We start from the raw sequence: 19,940 nt of genomic DNA, 5'->3' as shown, positions 1-19,940 counted from the left end.
AATCAAATCAAATCAAATCAAATCAAAAAAGAAAATGATTTTATGAATGGTTTCCTTAGAGCTTCTTCCTTCTTCTTCTCCCTCTCATTTCCTTGGTCTATTCGGAGTTCTAGACCTACATCCTTTAGTTCTTCACTGGATCTAGACATATAGATATAGATAGATATAGATATATAAACATCCTGTCCTTGGTCTATTCGTAGTTTTAGACCTACATCCTTTAGTTCTTCACTGGATCTAGACATATAGATATAGATTTAGATAGATATAGATAGATATAGATATATAAACATCCTTTCCTTGGTCTATTCGTAGTTCTAGACCTACATCCTTTAGTTCTTCACTGGATCTAGACATATAGATATAGATATAGATAGACAGATATAGATATATAAACATCCTTTCCTTGATCTATTCGTAGTTCTAAACCTACATCCTTTAGTTCTTCACTGGATCTAGACATATAGATATAGATATATAGATATAGATGGATAGATATAGATATATAAACATCCTTTCCTTGGTCTATTCGTAGTTCTAGACCTACATCCTTTAGTTCTTCACTGGATCTGGACATATAGATATAGATATATAGATATAGATGGATAGATATAGATATATAAACATCCTTTCCTTGATCTATTCGTAGTTCTAGACCTACATCCTTTAGTTCATCACTAGATCTAGACGGATAGATATAGATATATATAGATAGATAGATATAGATATATAAACATCCTTTCCTTGGTCTATTCGTAGTTCTAGACCTACATCCTTTAGTTCTTCACTAGATCTAGACATATAGATTTAGATATATAGATATAGATGGATAGATATAGATATATAAACATCCTTTCCTTGGTCTATTTAAATCTATCTAGACATTTCTAGAGTTTAGACATATAGATAGATGGATCGATTTATAGATAAATAGATAGTTAAATTGATAGAAAGACAGACAGAAAGCCAAAAAGGTAGATATAAAGTTAGACTGCTAAATATAAATATATATATAGATGGACAGCTTAGCATATTATCAGATAAAGGTCTGTATTCATTTCTTTTAACTTAATTTATTTTTAATTAAATTTTACAATAGTTTTAAATATTTATATGATATCAGATGAAAATATTTTGATATTTCTATATTTCTTCTTCTCTTTCTTCTTGTTCATCTTTCATACATCTTTCAATCATATAACAGCTAATTTTGAAAAAAAGGATGTTTTTGTAAATTAGCCATTTTTACAAGAAAGACCATTTTAAAAGATCTTTTTTTTCTGAGCCCTGTATTCATTTTGTGTTAATTGTCTGTTTTTCTTTTCTTAAAAAGCTGACCAGGCAATTTGTAGTATTTCAACTCAGCTCTGTATTTATTGCTTACACATGTTTGCTAGGGTCGGATTTACACATTTCTTAGATCATTTAACTTCAGGAAGATTTTTTGAAGGGAGGAGGGTGGGACTTCTCCCATCCTGTTTTTATCTTTATTCGCTATCAATAAAAAAAGATAGTGTAAAGCTGAAAACACCCCTTCTACTTTTCCTGTCTTTTATTTTCTTTTTTTTTTCTTGTTTATCTTGTTTTTGCCCTTTAAGACCTTTCCAAATAGTCCTTTGAACATCGAGTTGTGGAGCAGGTAGGAGAGAGATAAGGAGGTTTGTAGGAAGAAGGGTATAGGGGATTTCTCCCTGTGTTCCTTCATTTTATACTGTTTCCCAGTTAGGGGAATTAAGGAATTTTACCCATAACTGCACCCCATATGCAAAATGGGGAGTTGTGATCCCTGAAAGCTCTCTTGAGAGGTATCTTCCATGGCAGTCCAGTCCTCACATCTGGTCGAGTAAAAAACTGGTATTGTTGTGCATGGTTTGTATTCCCACGAGGGGTTAAACTCCTCTTTCAGTGCACTAAGCTGAAGATGAAGTTTTTTTAATCTATGTACAATTCTTGCTTCCCCTGCAGGATATAAGATGCGTAACTAAACTCAGCGCTTCCCCAGCTGCAATTCTGGGACTGCATAGTAGGTCCGTTCTGCTTGAGAGAAAGCAGGCAACTGTAAAAAAAAAAACAATAAATAAGAGATTAAAGAGAAAAAGTTTGATAATTTTTTTGCTAACTCTACGAATCGTCTCTTTAAGAATTGATTTATTAACACTTTTACCAGGTCGAAGAAGCAGTGTTGAACATTCCAGAAACTGAGCAACCTAGACTTTATCAGGTCTAACCAATTCAAATATATTTATAGTAAGATCAATTCATCATTGTTTCATAAATAGTCTGTCAAAATTCGATAGAATTTGGGATAACAAAATGTAAATGTAACATCAAATGACCCTCCATGCAAAGATGGAAATGCCCGAGTCACAACGGTACCTTTAAAAGCTTCGTCTTCTCAATTATGAATTAGATTTAATGTTTTTAATTTTAAAAACTGATTATTTTCAATTTTGGGTTCCCTCCAAAAGTGACTTGCGCATTTCTAATACAGGAAAACATATTAGAATAAAACACTTTTAAACTTAGAAAAGACATGGTATTTTCCCATTTATTAATCAGATAAAGGTTTTCTAGGGTACCATTATCGGGCATTGCCATCTTTGCATGGAGGGTCACTTGAAATTACCCTTACAGTCCCTTTAACAAAGATAAACATTCAATAATATAAATAATAAAATTTAATCAATTTTAATTCCAGGCCATTTGCGCATTAAACATAAAATATTAATTTAAGAAATTCTTAAACTTTTAAATAAAAAATTATCAATTTTTGTATGAAGGTCGGAAAAACTATCTTGGTTCTCAAGAAGAAAGAATCTGACGTCAATCTGAGAAAATACAGCGATCTAGGTATTGTATTTCAGCATAGTGAAATATAAAGTTAATTCGTTTTCTAGGGTTTTGGGACTTCTTAAAGGTTCCTCAAAAACCTGAGAAATATTACTATTTTCAAATCTGTTTATTTTAAGCATTTGCTTTTACTATGCCAAATTTGGACCATGAGAGGAAATATAAGCGAAAAACGAACCAAAAAAAAGACTAAAAATAAACGTGTTATAAAACTATCGGTTTTTTATATTGCTTTTCCTTAACCCTATCCCTGCTGGGGTACTTGAAAACCAGGATATGCTGGGGGGGGGGTCCCCCCCCCCAGCAGGAATAGGGTTAATTGCAAAGCTTGATAAAAGCAAAACGACTAATGAATTGTGTAATAATCCTCCAATAAGTTATAAGTAATCCAATACCTAGAGATGTCAACGTTTGAATTTTTCCAAAATTAGTATTTATAACCTGTAACCTTAATATCGACATTCCTTGCAAGAAAAATTAAATCAACGCTACTTTTTAGTTAATATTTGCCACTTCAGAAAAAACGTTTCGTTTAGCTTTTAAGTTTAAGAGTATCTTAAATGATTTCTCGTACTTAAGTTAAAAACGATTCAATTTGCCTTTACTATGTATCTCATATAATTCTAATATTTTTTGTTCGAGAAATCGGATTTTTTATTGTTGAAAATGTTTTAGAAGAAACAAGTCTATTTTCTGAGAAGATCCGGTTTAAATCCTCGATGTTTGATGATCATATGCCCTGGGCCTACAATTCACTGTTCAAAGGTAAGAACGTACATTAACTCTAAACAGACTGGTGGGGGGGGGGGAGGGTCTCCTCTAGTTTTTTGCCCTAGGACTCGTCATTTTTGATAGTATTATCTTGAAAGTCTGAAGGAAATAGTAATTCCTAGAATTTTTGTATATTTTTTCATGTACACTGCTTTAGATAGGATACAGGGCGATCGGAAGGCCAGTTGGTGTTATTTTTAAATATCCCATAACTTTTTTGTTATTCAGATATTATTGAAAACCCGATGAAAAATTAATCTAAAACCGCCACATCATCAGATGTTAATATAAAATAAAAACTAATGGAGCTACGAGGTCACAAAGTCCAGTACCAGAAATATCATACAAGTTTGGTCTTCTCAAGCTATCTAGTTCAGTTTGCTAAGTTTATGGCTGGTTATAATTCGTGTATACGTCTGCAGTTTGAATCCCCGTTGGGGTCTTACTCTTATCAAATCTCTTTTTATTTCAGATTTTGGATCTAATTGTTCGGCTGTAGACCACCTGGATTTATCAGCTTTAGATTTTCTGCTTGGAATACCACCTGGAGAAATCAAACCTGAACCTGAACCTGAACCTGAACCTGAACCTGAACCTGAAACTAAAGCATTCTCCTCCAAACTGTACCCAGATCTGGAAGAGATGCAGGACTAAATAATCAGAAGAAACTTAGTTTTTGACACAAGCTCAAATTTTATTATCCAATAAATTATACAATTGCAGCATGGGACCAAAGGAATTGAGTTTTTGCCACAAACTCTGAATTTTAAATCCCTATATATTAACAACCCAATGGTGTAGACCTTAGATATTTCAAAAATCAAACTATGACTTCTGCTACATCAAACAATATAAGTTTGAAATATCAAAGGTTTACATCATTTGGTTGTAGATATATAGATTATAGGTATTAGAAAGTTGGTATTTGTGGCAAAGACTCATTTCCTTTAATGAATTTTTGGAGTCACTGAACCTACTTCCAGTTCATATTTGAACTACCGATTAAAATTCTTCCTAAATCTTCTATAAATCGAATCGATGGATTAAATTTGAACCGGCAGTAAGTAGTTCAACGACGTTTCTCAAATTCATTAAATTCGTTCCCTGATGGAGTAAACCTTTTATATCACAAACATAAATTCTTTAGATTCTTTAAATAATAGAATCCTTAATTTTGAATATTAAAGTTTTATGGCAATTGTGTTGCAAAGAAAAAGGGATTAGAACATCAGAGTTTGTGACAAAAACTCAATTCCTTTCCAAACCAAACAAACAAACCAACAGACAAGCAAAGTTTATTTTTATACGGATAGATATTCACATTTGTTTCATTTTAGTATTATCATAGAAACCTGTATTAATAAACCTGTACAAATATGTTCTATAGTTTCTAGAATCTAAATGTAAATAAAAAGCGGATGTAAGTGAAAAATTAAAAGAACTTAAAAGGGTATAACTTAATTACAAACCAATTTTAATTTCGGTGAAATACCTGATTTCCGTAATCGCAACTTATCATATTAAAAAAAAAATTATTTTGTACAAAAATATTGGACAGAAAAAAAACAGCATCGAACGTTTTTTAAATTTTCATAAATACGATCGTAAAGTTCTGCGAATATTATGAAATGATATTTATATATTGATGTGATGGATTGCATCCAAATTTTCTGAATCCTTTATCTTTCGATATTTCAAGCTTAAACCAGAAGACCTTGCAGAATTCATAGTTAAGTTTTTTAAATATCATTGTAACTTTAGGCAACTACGCAAGGATTTTACTATTAAAAATCCAAAAACTCTGGTCGCAAATCATCAAAATTTTCTTATGAAGTTTTTTTCCATTGTAAAAAGGTATTTTTGTTATTTTATATACTGTTTTTTTAGTGCCAAAAATAAATTCTATTTACTCAAACTCATTAATTTAATGTAGAAAAAACGAGCGAAAAAAAATTTTAATTCTGAAAATACTATTGAAATTATTGTTGTGTTTTAAACTTGACAAGTAATTAACTCAAATAATTTTCTCAATTGCTTCTATAGTATGAATCAGCAATTCTCTTTTATAGAAAACCCTCAGAAATGCTTCTCTATAAGTGGAGAGTTCCTTTAAATCACGTCTGTAGACCCGTTAATTTGGAGAGGGGGGAGGGGGGCTCTGTAAGGTTATTATTTTGATATTGTTTTGAGATATCAAGGCCTTCTCCAGACAATAAAACTGTGGAGTAGAGAAAGACGTTTAGTTATCCTACGAGTTAATGATGTTTTTAATACCTGGCTTTGGCCCTGTGTACTAAATATAGTTTAGTGAGATGAAATGAGGTGGAAAAATGATCCAGAAAAAACTAAACAATAAGTTATATTGTAACATCTGGTATTCAGTCTAAGAAATAATATTCTACAGTAAAGTTGTAAATAGCATAGAAAACAACATTAATTATTTCTCATTTATAATCATGAATAGAGATATTTGATGATGTTCATCTTAATTCTTAGTGGTCTCACTTCTCAGGACTTTTAAGTTCATCACGTGCTCAAGCCAGACCCTTTTCAGCATTATTGCGATTATTAGCTGCAAACTCTTTCTCAAGCTGAGCAACTCTGTTTGTTTTCTAGAAATAGCATCTTTGTAAGCTCTTGCCGTGACTGTTCACGTTCATAAACCAATTTTCTGTTATATCTTAAGCTTCATCTCCAGGATATGAGTTATGAGAGTATCAGTGACACCTTTGATCTCAAATGGGAAATTCTTTTCGAGACCGTTAGTCTTTTCGACCCTATGCTGAGCATCAAGATCATACTTTTTCTTCCAATCGGCATTGTCAGCTCTAAACAAAAATGTTGTGAATTACAGACATAGAGAATAGAATATATAGAGAGGAATTAAAAGAATCTCTCGGTATGAATTTTTTCAGTCCCTTTCAGCCTGAAAGGGAGTTCAACGTGTACAAATCATGTAAATGTTTACAAATTATATGCAGTAGAGTACATTAATACAGTATGTTCCCTAGACTATTCATTTCAATTTCGAATTTTTTAAACTGTTAAATAAACTTTATAATGAATTAGGTGAATAAAAACCTCATTTGATTTATAGTTATAACGGAAAATCTTCGTTTGTAAAGTGAAAGGCATAGAGTCTATATGAAATGATAATTGGTCAAATAATTTTAGATTTTCTATAAAATGATATTCCAGGGCCCAACAGGTTATATAGCATAAATATGTGAAGTACACCTGCAGTATGGAAACAGTTCAACAAAATGGCCGTTTTACACTTTTTTCCAGTAAATTCCTCTCTATATATTCTATCCTCTATGATTACAGAGAACTACACTTGGTCACTAAAAGAGTCCTGAAAAAGTTTATATTTACTCACTGAGCCTTCAAGTTGAATTTTCAGGGCACAGAGCAGTCTCTTCATTTTCTGATATTCCTCTCTTCAATATTATTTCCAGCAGCATTGCGTCTAAAAATACTTTTAATTTCAAGGTTTAACTTCTTGAAATTACTAACTCTCAAAAATAATTTATAAGATATTTTTTTTCATTATTTTTTGTTCAATGCATTATCAATGTATAATGTCTGTACAATGTTTTGTTTCAGATAAAAAAATCATTTTGATAATGAAACTTTTTGTTAGATTTGGAATATTTTCGTTGATTCTAACTTTACTCTATATCTTGATAGGTGAAATGAAACAAATAATATTTATTAAAAAAATACCTAGTCGTATCTAGTCTTAGCAATTTCAAATGACCCTTTTATAAAGGGACTGTATACGTAATTTTAAGTGCCTGCATCTAAAGGTTGACATGTGCAATAAAAAAGGATACCCTTTAAAGTTTAGTATGATTAATGATGAGTGAGATTATCATGTCTATAACTCAAAGCCTAAGAACTTTTCTTGTTCTATAATATAAAAATAATGAAATTAAAGTCCTGTTCGGATAAAACCCAAGTCATTCGATATTCAACGGGGTTAATAAAATGGTTAATCCCTAATATATATCTTCGTAATAAAAGCAAAATTTCAAACATACCATGTTTAAATAACAATATTCAAATTTCAGAATAGAAACTTTTTGAATATACTTCCGTTTTTCGACACCTAAATTAAGCTGTATAAATTGAGGGTAACTTATATGCGCAACTGCAACAATTTACTTTCATCACTTAAATAATATAACCTCAAACAAGAATTTCCTAGAATTTTGAAATAAATTCAAATTTTTAAAAGGATCTTTATTTCAATTAACAGAACTGTCATAATTTAACAATTCGTGAGGTAGAAAAACGACGATATTTTCCTTCTTTTTACTGAGATAAGTATATAAAGGGTGCAGTTGGGAATCGGAGGGTCATATGAAAGTAGATTTTTATTTAAGTTTTAGATAACTCAGAGAATTACTTACTATGTGGCAACAAAGAAACCTGGAGCCCTGAAAAAATATCAAGCCTGAAAAATCAATCTAACCCTGAACCAGGAAACAAAATAAAGACTAATCCAGTTCACAAAATTGTTCATGAAGATGTTTACCCTACCGGGGTTAGGATTATAGATCTTCAAAACTTCACTCTCAAAATAAACTTTGACATTTGCAATGTTTCCAAAATAGGTGAAAATCTTAAATTTTCTATTTAGGTTTAAACTTCTCTAAAGACCTGATTGAACTTATATTTGTCTTAAACTACGGTGGTAGGCGGTTATATCAATATAATGAAGACCACTTTTGATTCAAATTTTTATTCATGACATGTTTTTAAATAGCATGAATGCACACATAAATATAAACAGAGATAAGATGTCAATTAAAAAAGCTTCTCTTTAATTACTTGTAAACTTGTAATTAGAAAAAAGCTTGTTAGCAATAAAAACTTTAATAAAAAAGTCGTCTACATAATATTGATTTTATCGCCTACCACCGTACAATAATATTCTTTCTTTTCAACATGATATTTTCATACAGTACATATTCTGCCAGAAATCGGAACTTTTGTATTGAGCATTTTGATTCTAGATCTTGATCTTGATATCCAGTGAGGACACTTTAAAATTGAGGAGAAATGCTTGATTCCAAAATAATGTTATCATGCAGGGTATGAACACTTACCACGAGATAACACAGAGCAATTAAAGTTAAGATGGAGTTCAATGTTTGATCACCAGAATCACAGCACTTGTATTTTGGATGTCGAGATAAATGCTTGATATCGTTCTTTCTTTATATCTGCAGATTAATTAATCTTTATTAGATATCTCGCATGGTAATCGTACCCAGGCAGGGAAGCTTTGATTTGGGGACAAAACTGAAATGAAGGGATTAATCATTAATCCTCAAGTTAAAAATGCCCACAGTAGATAACGAGATCGAGCGATCGGGATTATGAGTAAACATTGCAAAAGTTCCCAGCTCGTTTACTTATCATTTGAGGCGAGTAATTAATTGTTTTTATTACTTTTAAGCTCTTGTTGTTTTGGTTCATTCCTCTCCAAATAATCTAGAGAGAAGATCAAATATAAGGTTAGGAATCGACCGTGGAAAAAAATGTTAGTGGTTTGGGAAATTTTTAAAAATTAGTCAAAATAATGGGGTTTGTCATAATAATTTGATTAGATCAAAACGAGGGTTCTGTAGAAAAAATCGAATTGGAGAGCCCTAAAGGTATGATTATGAACAAACTATGTACGGTAACAATGAATTAAAGATTAAATATGTAAACAATACAAATTTTTAAATGAAAAATAGAAGATATGTAAATATTATGATTTTATTATTATTTGTGTTATTATAGAAATTATCAACGTAACAAATAGTTTTGTATTAAAATAGCTAACATTGCCAATAGGCCCAAGAGGATATTAATTAATATCCTCTTTCCCAACTTTAAATATAATTTTTTCTCACTGTATATTATATAAATTCAGGGGGTATATATTAGTATCACTACATTGGAAAAATAAATAATTCTTTCTCAAAAATAGACTATTGTCTGATTCACAAAGATATCCATTTAAACATATCTGATAAATAATTACCTTGAATTTAGCTTAAACAGATTTTAATTCCCGCAATTTCCTCCATCGATTCTGGAGTAAAAAAAAGATGCAAGTCACTTCTAATGGAAAACAAAAGTGATAAGGTTCAAAATCATTCTCATGCCGATCCGTATCCAAAACATGAAATTCTTACATTGAAAAAAATGACTTTAGGACAAAATAAATGAATATTTCACCAATTCTTATGAATAATGGAGTATTGTTATTAGATGAAGACGACTTATCCTTGGAAAGCATTGACTTTGAGGATCAAGACCTTGACAAAAAGCTTGGTAAGAATAATATAAAAAATTTTAAATTATATTTTAATGCAATAGAAAATAAAGTACATTTCATTGAATATTTTCTCGGTCATTGTATTACAGGTCAGTGTTGTATAAACCGAAAGCAGTTCCTGTTTAACACAAATTAATTTTGCCAAATACTGTTATTTTCTAATTCCTATATTGCAACCTTGCAACCTTATTAAGGAAACCTTAAGCTTTACCTATTTGATATATTTGATCACCGTCCACTAAACCCCACTAATTTTTCGGTCAGAGCACTTTAAATCACTCCAGTAGACACAAGCTTAGTATTGAGGGTGCTAACAGTATTCATAGTTTCAATTAAAAAAATTATACTTTATTAAGTTTCAATTAGATGTTAGAATAAAGTTTCTGATGATAATAAATAAAACTAGCTTAGGAACCCAGCTTTGTCCGGAAACTAAACTTTCTCTAAAAACAATTCCGTGGTTCTAACGAGTTACTCGATCTAAAATTGAGAAAAATTGGTCCCCTGAGTTATGAAACTTATTATCAAACATACACACGAACAAAAACGCCGAGATTACTACTTTGTTTATATGTTTAATTAATATTGAGATGAGGATGGGTTAAGTGATGATGATACAGACGAGATGGAATATCAAGAAAGGGAAGGAAAGGTAAATGTTGTGAAATTATTGTAATTTCAAGGGACATTTTTTTCAAAGAGAGTCATGCTGATTTACAAGGCTACTCTTTGAATCTTTATTTGATAAACAATGTGGAATGAACAGTGTTAAATTCTGACAATTTCCGTCCGTTGTGTCCGTAGCATAAAGTCCACACATTCGCAGTTAATATATTTTTAAAGAAGAAAAACATGGTTTTCTTCTTCATTTTTGATTAGTGAACGTTTTTATGGGCACCGTTGTAAATCAGGCATGTCACTCTATGAATGAGAGTCAATTGAAATTATGTCTTCAGTCCTCTTAATATTTTCAAATATTTGTTAGGTTATTGTTATGAAATTTGAATATCACAATGTAAGGTAAAATGTATATTTTATAAAAAAATACATTTCAAAATTTCTAATCTTTAATACTTTTCAGATTTACGGAAAGGTCTTAGTTTCAATCTAATGCAGCTCTTTGCTCATATAAATATATATTTATATGATCGCTATAGTTGGCTAAAAGTACGGCTGGACCAATTTGGCTGAACATTTTTGAGTAAAAACTTTGAATCTCCAGCTAGTTATATAATATATCACTGCTTTTATTCCATGATCATAATTTGTGTTTAACGCGGCCAGGCATCGTCTTCCACAATATTATGAAGGAAAAGTAGGCAGAAAACAATTCATGGAAATTCTTAGTTTACAATCTCTCAAGCAAAACAAACCTAATTGCTAAATATAAATTTTTAGTTGTAGAAATCCCAGCTCACTATCACCTAAAAGTTGCAGTTTAGGAGAAAAATTAGAAAACAACAGAAAAGTGTGTGGTCCGGACGAAATGTAGGTGGGCCACACATATTTTCCGTTTTTTGTTAAATTGGGCTGAAATTCGTTTTATTTTTCTAACAAACTGCAATCACTGCAAACCAAGACGTGCAAGCTCTAATGCAAAAAAAAGCAGTATTTTTTCAATTACTCTTTTTAAACTAAAGCTAGAAACAATGCTTTAAAATGTATATGTCCTAAACTACAAAAAAATCAGATTAATTTTCTTGCTTTCTTTGGTGTGTCTGTCTAACTTATCATTTGTTCCGAATATTTTTATGGGTTTTTTATATGAATGTTTCTTTTCATCATCCCCAGTTTTTAATGTTTTTAATTTGATTTTTCTTAAGTTCTCCTCTCTCTCTTGATATGGATTTCATTCTTCAAAAATTTTTTTCTATCATCTCAAAACTATTGATATGTGTGGTTTTGAACTAGAGAAGTGCTTCTGAAACGAGCGGATAAGCTTAGCTTGATGCTGGATAGGTGGATGGACTTGGCAGGAGCACTTTAATCAACGGTAACCTCTATTCTTCACCTAAAGGGTTGACAGATACCAACCAACCAATGGGTTTAATTGGTTAGCCAACTGACTAGAATGTATCTACTTTATCTCTCTAGATTTGGACTAAATGATGGGGATTTAAAGGTCTAGTTAGAACAGGGGCAGTGCACCCTGCTACCTGGGTGGTCTGGGGGGCCCACAATGGGGTCTCTTGCAGATTTCACTTCCTTATGATTCCTTAACCTTAACTCTTCTTTAGCAGCATTGTATTCTCTGCTATCTTCACCACTTTCCTGCTCAGGTATTCCTGTTTCCGCTTCATCTTGTCTGCTTGAGCTTTCCTAGTCCTGGCCAGCCGGTTGTCTCTTTGAACTCTCCGTAGGATTCCAGGGAACCGGATTAATTTTCTTGCTTTCCTTGCTGTGTCTGTCTAACTTATCATTTGTTCCGAATTTTTCTATTGGTTTTTCATATGAATGTTTCTTTTCATCATCCCCAGTTTTTAATGTTTTTATTTGATTTTTCTAATTTCTCCTCTCTCTCTTGATCTGGATTTCATTCTTCAAAACTTGTTTTTATAACTGCGTTCTCAGCTAGAGCTGTAAGGGTAGGTGGATTTGAACCAGTTCTCCTAATTGTAAGACTTGCTCTTAACCTCTTCTCTGCTGTTTGCTGTTTCTCTGGATTTTCTGGTTGATTTCTTGAAACCAGATTAACTTCCTCATTGCCCTTGCTGGACCTGTCTGAATCCTTATTCATTTTAGATGCAGCTGTGGACTTTGACGCTTCTTGTCGTTTTACCATTCTCATGTTAAATCTTGCGGCTAGACTCTCCATATTCTGTCTGTTTGAAATTATTCGAAATCTTCTTTGCCTCAGCATCCTTCAGCGTTTTCATCTCTAGTTTATATTGCTCCATCTTTTGCATTATGATATATTTGATACTCTATGCTTTCAAATTGAAGGTCTTAGTTTCTACTGTCTGTTACTCTTTCCCCAATAGTTCTTCTCCCAGCTTCATATCCTCCACATTCGGTATCTTGTTCTTTCTGATGATTTGTTCTTTCTGATGATTTGTTCTTCACTGTTTGCCTTGCTGTTTCCTATTTCCCACATGTTGTCTGCTCTCTTGTTGTTTTTTCTATCATCTCAAAACTATTGATATGTGTGGTTTTGAACTTGTGTATATCAGGAGCTGACTGTCAAGCTAATACTGCCTTAATATCTCCTTTCTGTTTTGGTTCCTTAGGCATAAAAAAATCTGCATCATACAATCTCTTGGAAATTCGCCCTTAAATTTAACCAGCCTCCTCGTGTTTGGATCATAGGCTTGCAACCTTAACTCTTCTTTAGCAGCATTGTATTCTCTGGTATCTTTACCACTTTCCTGCTCAGGTATTCCTGTTTCTGCTTCATCTTGTCTGCTTGAGCTTTTCTTGTCTCTTCTTCTTCCTGTTTCTTGTCTATGGATTCCTGTCTCCTGCTATCATTATATTTCTGTTGTGAGAATCTCCATGTTATTCCTTCAAACTCTCCTGTTTCACATTGTTAAAATGCTGTTCCTTGCACCAAAAACGGTACTATCTCTCTTCTAGCTGCTTCCATGATACCTGACACAATATCATCTTTTTTATATCTTTATCAAGGATTGTTTCCCAGCCGTTGTTAAGCAGATGAGTTTCCAAGTTTTTTCACCATTCAAACATTGTCTCCGGGTTTCCATCGTGTTTGGAAGCTCTTACAATAAAATCCTGTGTTCCGCTTGAAATATTTTCGATATCCTATATCTCTTCATATGTATCCTCATTTGCTTTTCCTGTATCCACCAGCTTCTGTAGATCTTCCATATATTGTTGTGATTCATCCATCTTTGTGTTTCCTTCTAACATTGTTCTTACTCCTTGGATCTTTTTTTCTTTTCTTAATTGTTGTCCCAATTTCTCCAGTCTTGTCTCGTATTCTAATAGCTGTCTAAGGTTTTCCAACTCTTTGTCTTGAAGGTTTCCACTCGCTTTTCAGGTTTCCTCCACATAAATGCCTGGTTCTTCATTGTATCCTCCAGGGTGTAATTTAAAACTGTCCATTGTTACAATGTGTTTGCGCTGTTCACAATTTGTTGTTTCATTGTTATTTGTTGTTTTAGTAATTACTCAGGTTTCTTTGATCTGATTCACGCTGTTACCACCAGCATTGTAAGAAATACCTACTCCATAACAATTTACTTGAGACATATCTATCCAGGTCTACTTGTTACCTAGATCAACAAAGGCTAACTCTCTGATTCTAAATGCCACACAGACAATATCTTAACCAGGTTTAACTCCCCGGTTCTTAATGATACACAAGCAAAATCTCAAGCAGACTTCTCTCCCCTGTTCTAAAGGACACACAGTCCAATGAAATTACTACACAGGCAATTTCTCAACCAGGCTACAATACTCCCCGGTTCTTAAGGACACACAGTCCAATGAAATTGCTACTAGGCAATTTCTCAACTCGTGTAATTCAATGAGAACCAAAAGCTCTAATTTCAAGCTCCCTATAGATTTAATACTAAATCATCGAGCAAAAGCTTATGTAGCAAAGTTAACAGGAATTGATGTAGTTCAATTACTACGATGTTATCTATATCACATGATTAATACCATCGTATTATGCATAAACTATCTGCGTACATATTTTGTAGTGTAATTCAAGTATGTTGCATGATTCAAGCTAATCATATTAAATATTCTATTATAACACAGCTTTAATGAATAATGTCACTATACAAGTTTACAATTTAAATCATTAGCAATGTACATCGTACTGCAATTTCACAGAATATCATGTTTGCCACCTTTTGCTACATATATAATCTAGGTTTAGTGTTACCAAGGTTCTAAGTCTAGGTATATATGTTCTATCTTCTAAATAATAAAATAAGACATGCATATATATATATGTTGCCTATAGCCGGCCAAACGGCTGGACCGGATTGGGCTGAAATTTTTTGTGGACTCTGACGGGTGGTGTTATAGGCTAAAAAAAATTCAAAATTTTTATAATTTTTTTATTTTTATTTTTTTCCAAATTTTTTTTCAAATTTTTTCTTTCAACGGGCAACGCCATGTCCTTCAGCTAATATGTATATATATCTAAATAATCTAGGTTAAGTGCTATCAAGGTTCAAGATCTAGGTCTATATGTATATATAATCTAGGTTCTAGGTCTAGGTATATATTTATTTGTTTATGTAATAATCAGGATTAAGTGATATCATGGTTCTAAGTCTAGATCTGTATGTATATATTCTAGATTAAGTGCTATCAAGGTTCTAGGTCTAGATCTATATGTATATATATATATATATACTAGGCTGCGCCCATCTTTTATTGTAATTGTGAACATTTTCTCTTTGTATACATTGTAAAACAAAAACATACAAAAAATTTCGCAGATTTTACAAAAGAAATCGTGGATTTCCATAATTCAATGAAAATCAAATTTTGTTGGAGGGACATTTTTAAAATTAGGATCATCTATAAACCTTTCCTATGGTCATGTGAGGTCCCACACAAAATTTGGGCCCGATCGGTTTAGCCGTTTGGTGTTTATTGGATACAAATAAACAAAAAAATAACAGTACATCCAGACAAGCAAGATATATTTATAGATAATCTAGATTGAGCACTATTAAGGTTTTAGGTCTATATCTATAAGTATATATTTATTTTAGGTTGAGTGCTATCAAGGCTCTAGGTCTGAATGAAGACGGTATGCCCTATGTTTGGGTTTCTGAGCTAGGTTCTCTAGATTTTGAGGATCATACTCCAGATCATGTAATCTCGGTTCATCCAAGCTCAAAGTAAGATCAGAATCCGTTGATTAGATCAAGGGACTGTCGTTTTAACTCTCCATTTAATTTAATAAAAAGTTGCAATCATAAATGATCAATTAAAAACACTAAGATATCTTATCAACTTTTGATCTGGCGCAACTTTCAAGGTACCACAGTGAATTGTACATGCCACTCCGTAAATTGAGTGCCACTAATCCATATACATTTCCAATCTAAGAACCTTAGATAATGCAAAAATGAATTCTGTTGGATATAATAATCTAAGTTTAAAATATCAAAAGTTTACACCATCATCAGATTACAAAGATATAGATAATGAGATAATTTTTAGTTTGTGGTTAGGACTCAATTCCTTTGTTTATAAAAAGAACATTTGCTAGACAATTTCATTAATATTTTCTCTAGGTGTGTAATATTGACTATCCTTGGTACCAGGATATTTCCGAGACCGAGCCCGCAGGTAAATAAATATCAAATTATTATTATTAATTCTGTAAGACTAATTCGGCACTTTTTCATGCACTAGCTTGTAAGAAGCTTAGCTTTGTAGGCTTTTATACTAATCTGGATATAACAATTAAATATTCTAGGATATACAATAATTAAATAATCTAGGATAGAATGATTAAACAATAAAATGATTAAATAATCTAAGATATAATGATTAAATAATCTGGAATATAATAATGAATAATCTAGGATATTATAATGAAATATTCTAGAATACAATTTGATAATCTAGGATATAATGAAATCTGGAACATAATAATGAAATAATCTAGGATATTATAATGAAATATTCTAGAATACAATTCAATCAATCTAGGATATAATTATGGATCTAGCAGCTAAAACTATAAAATTTAATCAATCTAGGATATAATTATGGATCTAGCAGCTAAAACTATAAATCTAGGATATAATTATGGATCTAGCAGCTAAAACTATAAAATTTTATCAATCTAGGATATAATTATGGATCTAGCAGCTAAAACTATAAAATTTAATCAATCTAGGATATAATTATGGATCTAGCAGCTAAAACTATAAAATTTTATCAATCTAGGATATAATTATGGATCTAGCAGCTAAAACTTTACAACTTAATTAATCTAGGATATAATTATGGATCTAGCATCTACAACTATACAATTTAATCAATCTAGGATATAATTATGGATCTAGCAGCTAAAACTATAAAATTCGATGAGGGAGAGGCACACTGTGGGATGGCAATGGGAGCCAGGTAAGACATAATTGGAAAAAGTAAAAAAACAGAAAACCTATGAATATAAAGACGACCTTTAAGAGTCTAGAATTTTAATGAGTACATTAAAAATAAAGCACATTGTCTACAGACCATTCCACTCAATAAGTGATTTTATGTTAACCATTTGCTTTGTAATAACATCAAAAAAAGTTAAAGAGTGCTGTAATGGTGTCTTCATATTCCAAAGGTGTTCTTACTTAACTACTGTACATTTTTAATATAATTAAAAAATGATGGTCATGTTTTTAATTTTTCATGGAGAAAGGGCGTTATGTGAAATAAAGTATGGATATCGATCACAGGATAAATAAAACAATCGGTCTCAATCCCCAATGTGCAAATAAGATTTGATCGAAGTCATGATGAGAAAAATGGTTATAACTCGTACCAATAAGTTATAGTGATTTTGAATTGTACTCTTACAAATTCTTTAAACATATTTTTTTCCCCCTTAGAAACCTGCTGAAGACCTCGAGAGAGGAATTGACGAATATTCTAAATATTAATCCTGGCTGTACCTTCGTTATTCTTGGTTATTCACTTGGTAAGCTTTTCTATATTTTTTACAGTGATCCCCGGCCATATATCTGTAGAAAAGGAAGACTTATTTCTAATAGTTGTTTTCGTATTCCACAGTTATATGCGTCCCACTGTATTCTTTAACACATTACACATTTTGTTCCTACTATTAAACTTCCAAACCAAATTCTAAATTTTGAATATGTTGTTCGATATTATTATTATCGTCTAAGAAGTCATATGATTTAAAAGTAAAGAATCAGTTTGAATTTTTGTTTCCTAATTTATGTATTTTTAATTTTAAAGGTGCGGGAATCGCCCAGTTGGTAGCTTACTCTTTACTTAGTCCTGAGTACAAAAATCTGATACCAGATGGCATTGAAGTGAGGTATACAATGTTCAAATCATTAGCTTAGTTTTATTTTCCATAATTGCTTTAAGTTAAAACTTCCTAAAAGGTAACATACATAGTACTTACATACCATTATATTTGTATTCGTATAAAGTAAAAATCAATTTTGATCTGTCCCCTAACCTGCTCTATAGCCGCAGCGCTTAATTAGCTGTCTTAGACGCAGGGCTGTACAACCTAGCCTATCTTAGACGCGGCGCTTGATAATAATCTATATATTTATTAGAACAGTACTGTACGGTTGTCCCCCAGTGTACGGTTCCTCAACATCTATTCCTCAACTTAAAAACGTTTTAGGTAAAGATAAACTCTTGGAGTTGTTTTATAGACTTAAATGAAACCTTGACTACAATGTTCCAGGTTTACTTTTTTGTGATTTTTACTTTTATTTCTCATCGGATATTTTATTAAGATAATGCTCAACGTTTATATTTTCTTGTAAAATAAATCTGATCTTTAAAAGAATCAAAACATCGCCCTGGAATTTTTCATGGTTTTATTTTAAAGGTAAACCAAACTTAAAGGAACCAAAAATCACAGATTAAAAGTGAGAGTGCAGTTATTTCTTTCTGAAAAGTTCATCGAATTTTGTTTTGGAACATTTGTTTGAACTTCGGTGGAACTGGTTTTAGTCTTAAAATGAAACACTGACAACACTTTTCTAGGGTTGCTTTATTTTTTCATTTTTATTTTTATTCCTAACCTTATAATTTCACGTGTTAAAATGATGCTCAGCATCAAATAGATTGTTAAGTACAATAGATGGCAACGTAGAATTTGTACACTCTCAGTACAGTTGTATTCTGTCGTCACAAGTGTCAATTCAGTTTTTGTGTCCGACAAAATTATCAATAATAGTGATAATTTTAAAATAAAGTGCTTTTCTTACAGTAAAATAAGTGAAATTTTTATGTTTTTTAGTTTCTGTTTTTATTTAATCTTAGAAAACATGTCAACTAATGTGAGACAATTTCGTTTTCTTTGTTATATTTGACACTTGTGACGTTGTGTATAATTTGTTCATTTCACTGTTGCCACCTATTGTACTTGATAATCTATTTGCTCAGCATATATATCTTGTTTTGTTTACCAGTGTGTACATTCTTCCATGCAGCAGGGGAAAACATATTCTGCTTATAAAAATACACAAAATTTAAATTGTATCAGCATGGATGTTTTTAAAAATAATTTTTCTTGAACAAAAGATTTTCTTCAAATTTTCAAATAATTTTCAACTTTTCCTCAACCTTTTTAAACTTCTTTTAGTCATAATAATAATGATAATAAAAATAATAATAATAATAATAATAATAATAATAATGACATTTATATTTGAATTATTTTGTTTAGTTGTGCAGAACCATAATGATGGAATATGCGGCGCAAGCTTGAAATCTATAAATGATGTTTTCCTAAAAACTCGAGCAATTCATCGCCTTAATCTTAAACGAAGAACTCTATTTAGGTAAATATAGATATCACGGTGAGGTTGAAACTTTATATGAGTTTTTGCCACAAACTCTTATTTTGTAACACCTATATCTTAACAACCCCATGTTATCAAATGAAATATTATGAAATATCTAAGGTTCACATCATTTACCAGGTTGCAAAGAAATAGAGATTAGAAAATTTAAAGTTTTGGCAAAAACTCAGTTTTTGAAAATCGATCCTTTGAGCAGATTAAATAGTTATATAGTTTCTGGAAAATAAAAAAATTACAGACAATAGGAACATTTTGGACACATATAGAGAATTTGGTAAAAAAGATATATTGAACCTTTCGTACATTAGACACACACATAGAAATTATGGTCAGTATGGTCAAATGAAAACAATTTGGTTAACAATAATAAATTTTGACAGAAATCAACAATCTAGTCAAAGAATTTGACATAATTTAATTGATAGAATGGTTCTGACATCAAGTTCGGGTAAAGATAAAAGAAAAGGTAATTATTA

General features: G+C 31.4%; 1 protein-coding gene and 3 long non-coding RNA genes across 4 annotated transcripts; all 4 read left to right on the top strand.

Annotated features, from left to right (window-relative positions):
* The first annotated feature begins 1,963 nt into the window (after window positions 1-1,963).
* Window positions 1,964-4,357, top strand: LOC111717038 (uncharacterized). Its single transcript, XR_002768654.1, has 4 exons — window positions 1,964-2,221; window positions 2,781-2,850; window positions 3,526-3,615; window positions 4,094-4,357. It is a non-coding gene; the product is annotated as an uncharacterized LOC111717038 (long non-coding RNA).
* A 2,868-nt stretch (window positions 4,358-7,225) lies between these two features.
* On the top strand, window positions 7,226-9,168 carry LOC111717037 (uncharacterized). Its single transcript, XR_002768653.1, has 3 exons — window positions 7,226-7,311; window positions 8,010-8,240; window positions 9,089-9,168. It is a non-coding gene; the product is annotated as an uncharacterized LOC111717037 (long non-coding RNA).
* Window positions 9,169-9,232: 64 nt separating this feature from the next.
* Window positions 9,233-11,221, top strand: LOC111717036 (uncharacterized). Its single transcript, XR_002768652.1, has 4 exons — window positions 9,233-9,287; window positions 9,892-9,954; window positions 10,549-10,610; window positions 10,944-11,221. It is a non-coding gene; the product is annotated as an uncharacterized LOC111717036 (long non-coding RNA).
* A 641-nt stretch (window positions 11,222-11,862) lies between these two features.
* Window positions 11,863-19,930, top strand: LOC111717035 (uncharacterized; the record flags this gene model as incomplete). Its single annotated transcript, XM_023492552.1, has 9 exons — window positions 11,863-11,951; window positions 15,655-15,783; window positions 16,183-16,237; window positions 16,944-17,023; window positions 17,503-17,591; window positions 17,873-17,954; window positions 18,205-18,275; window positions 19,329-19,443; window positions 19,890-19,930. Coding segments are annotated over exons 2-9 (622 nt in total), but the record flags the coding sequence as incomplete, so codon positions are not given.
* Between the last annotated feature and the right edge of the window lie 10 nt (window positions 19,931-19,940).

This window comes from Eurytemora carolleeae, unplaced genomic scaffold, assembly GCF_000591075.1.
Source record: "Eurytemora carolleeae unplaced genomic scaffold, Eaff_2.0 scaffold2330, whole genome shotgun sequence".
NCBI lineage: Eukaryota > Metazoa > Arthropoda > Copepoda > Calanoida > Temoridae > Eurytemora > Eurytemora carolleeae.
The sequence above is the reverse complement of the archived record's forward strand: the minus strand, read 5'-3'. Positions and strand labels throughout refer to the sequence as shown.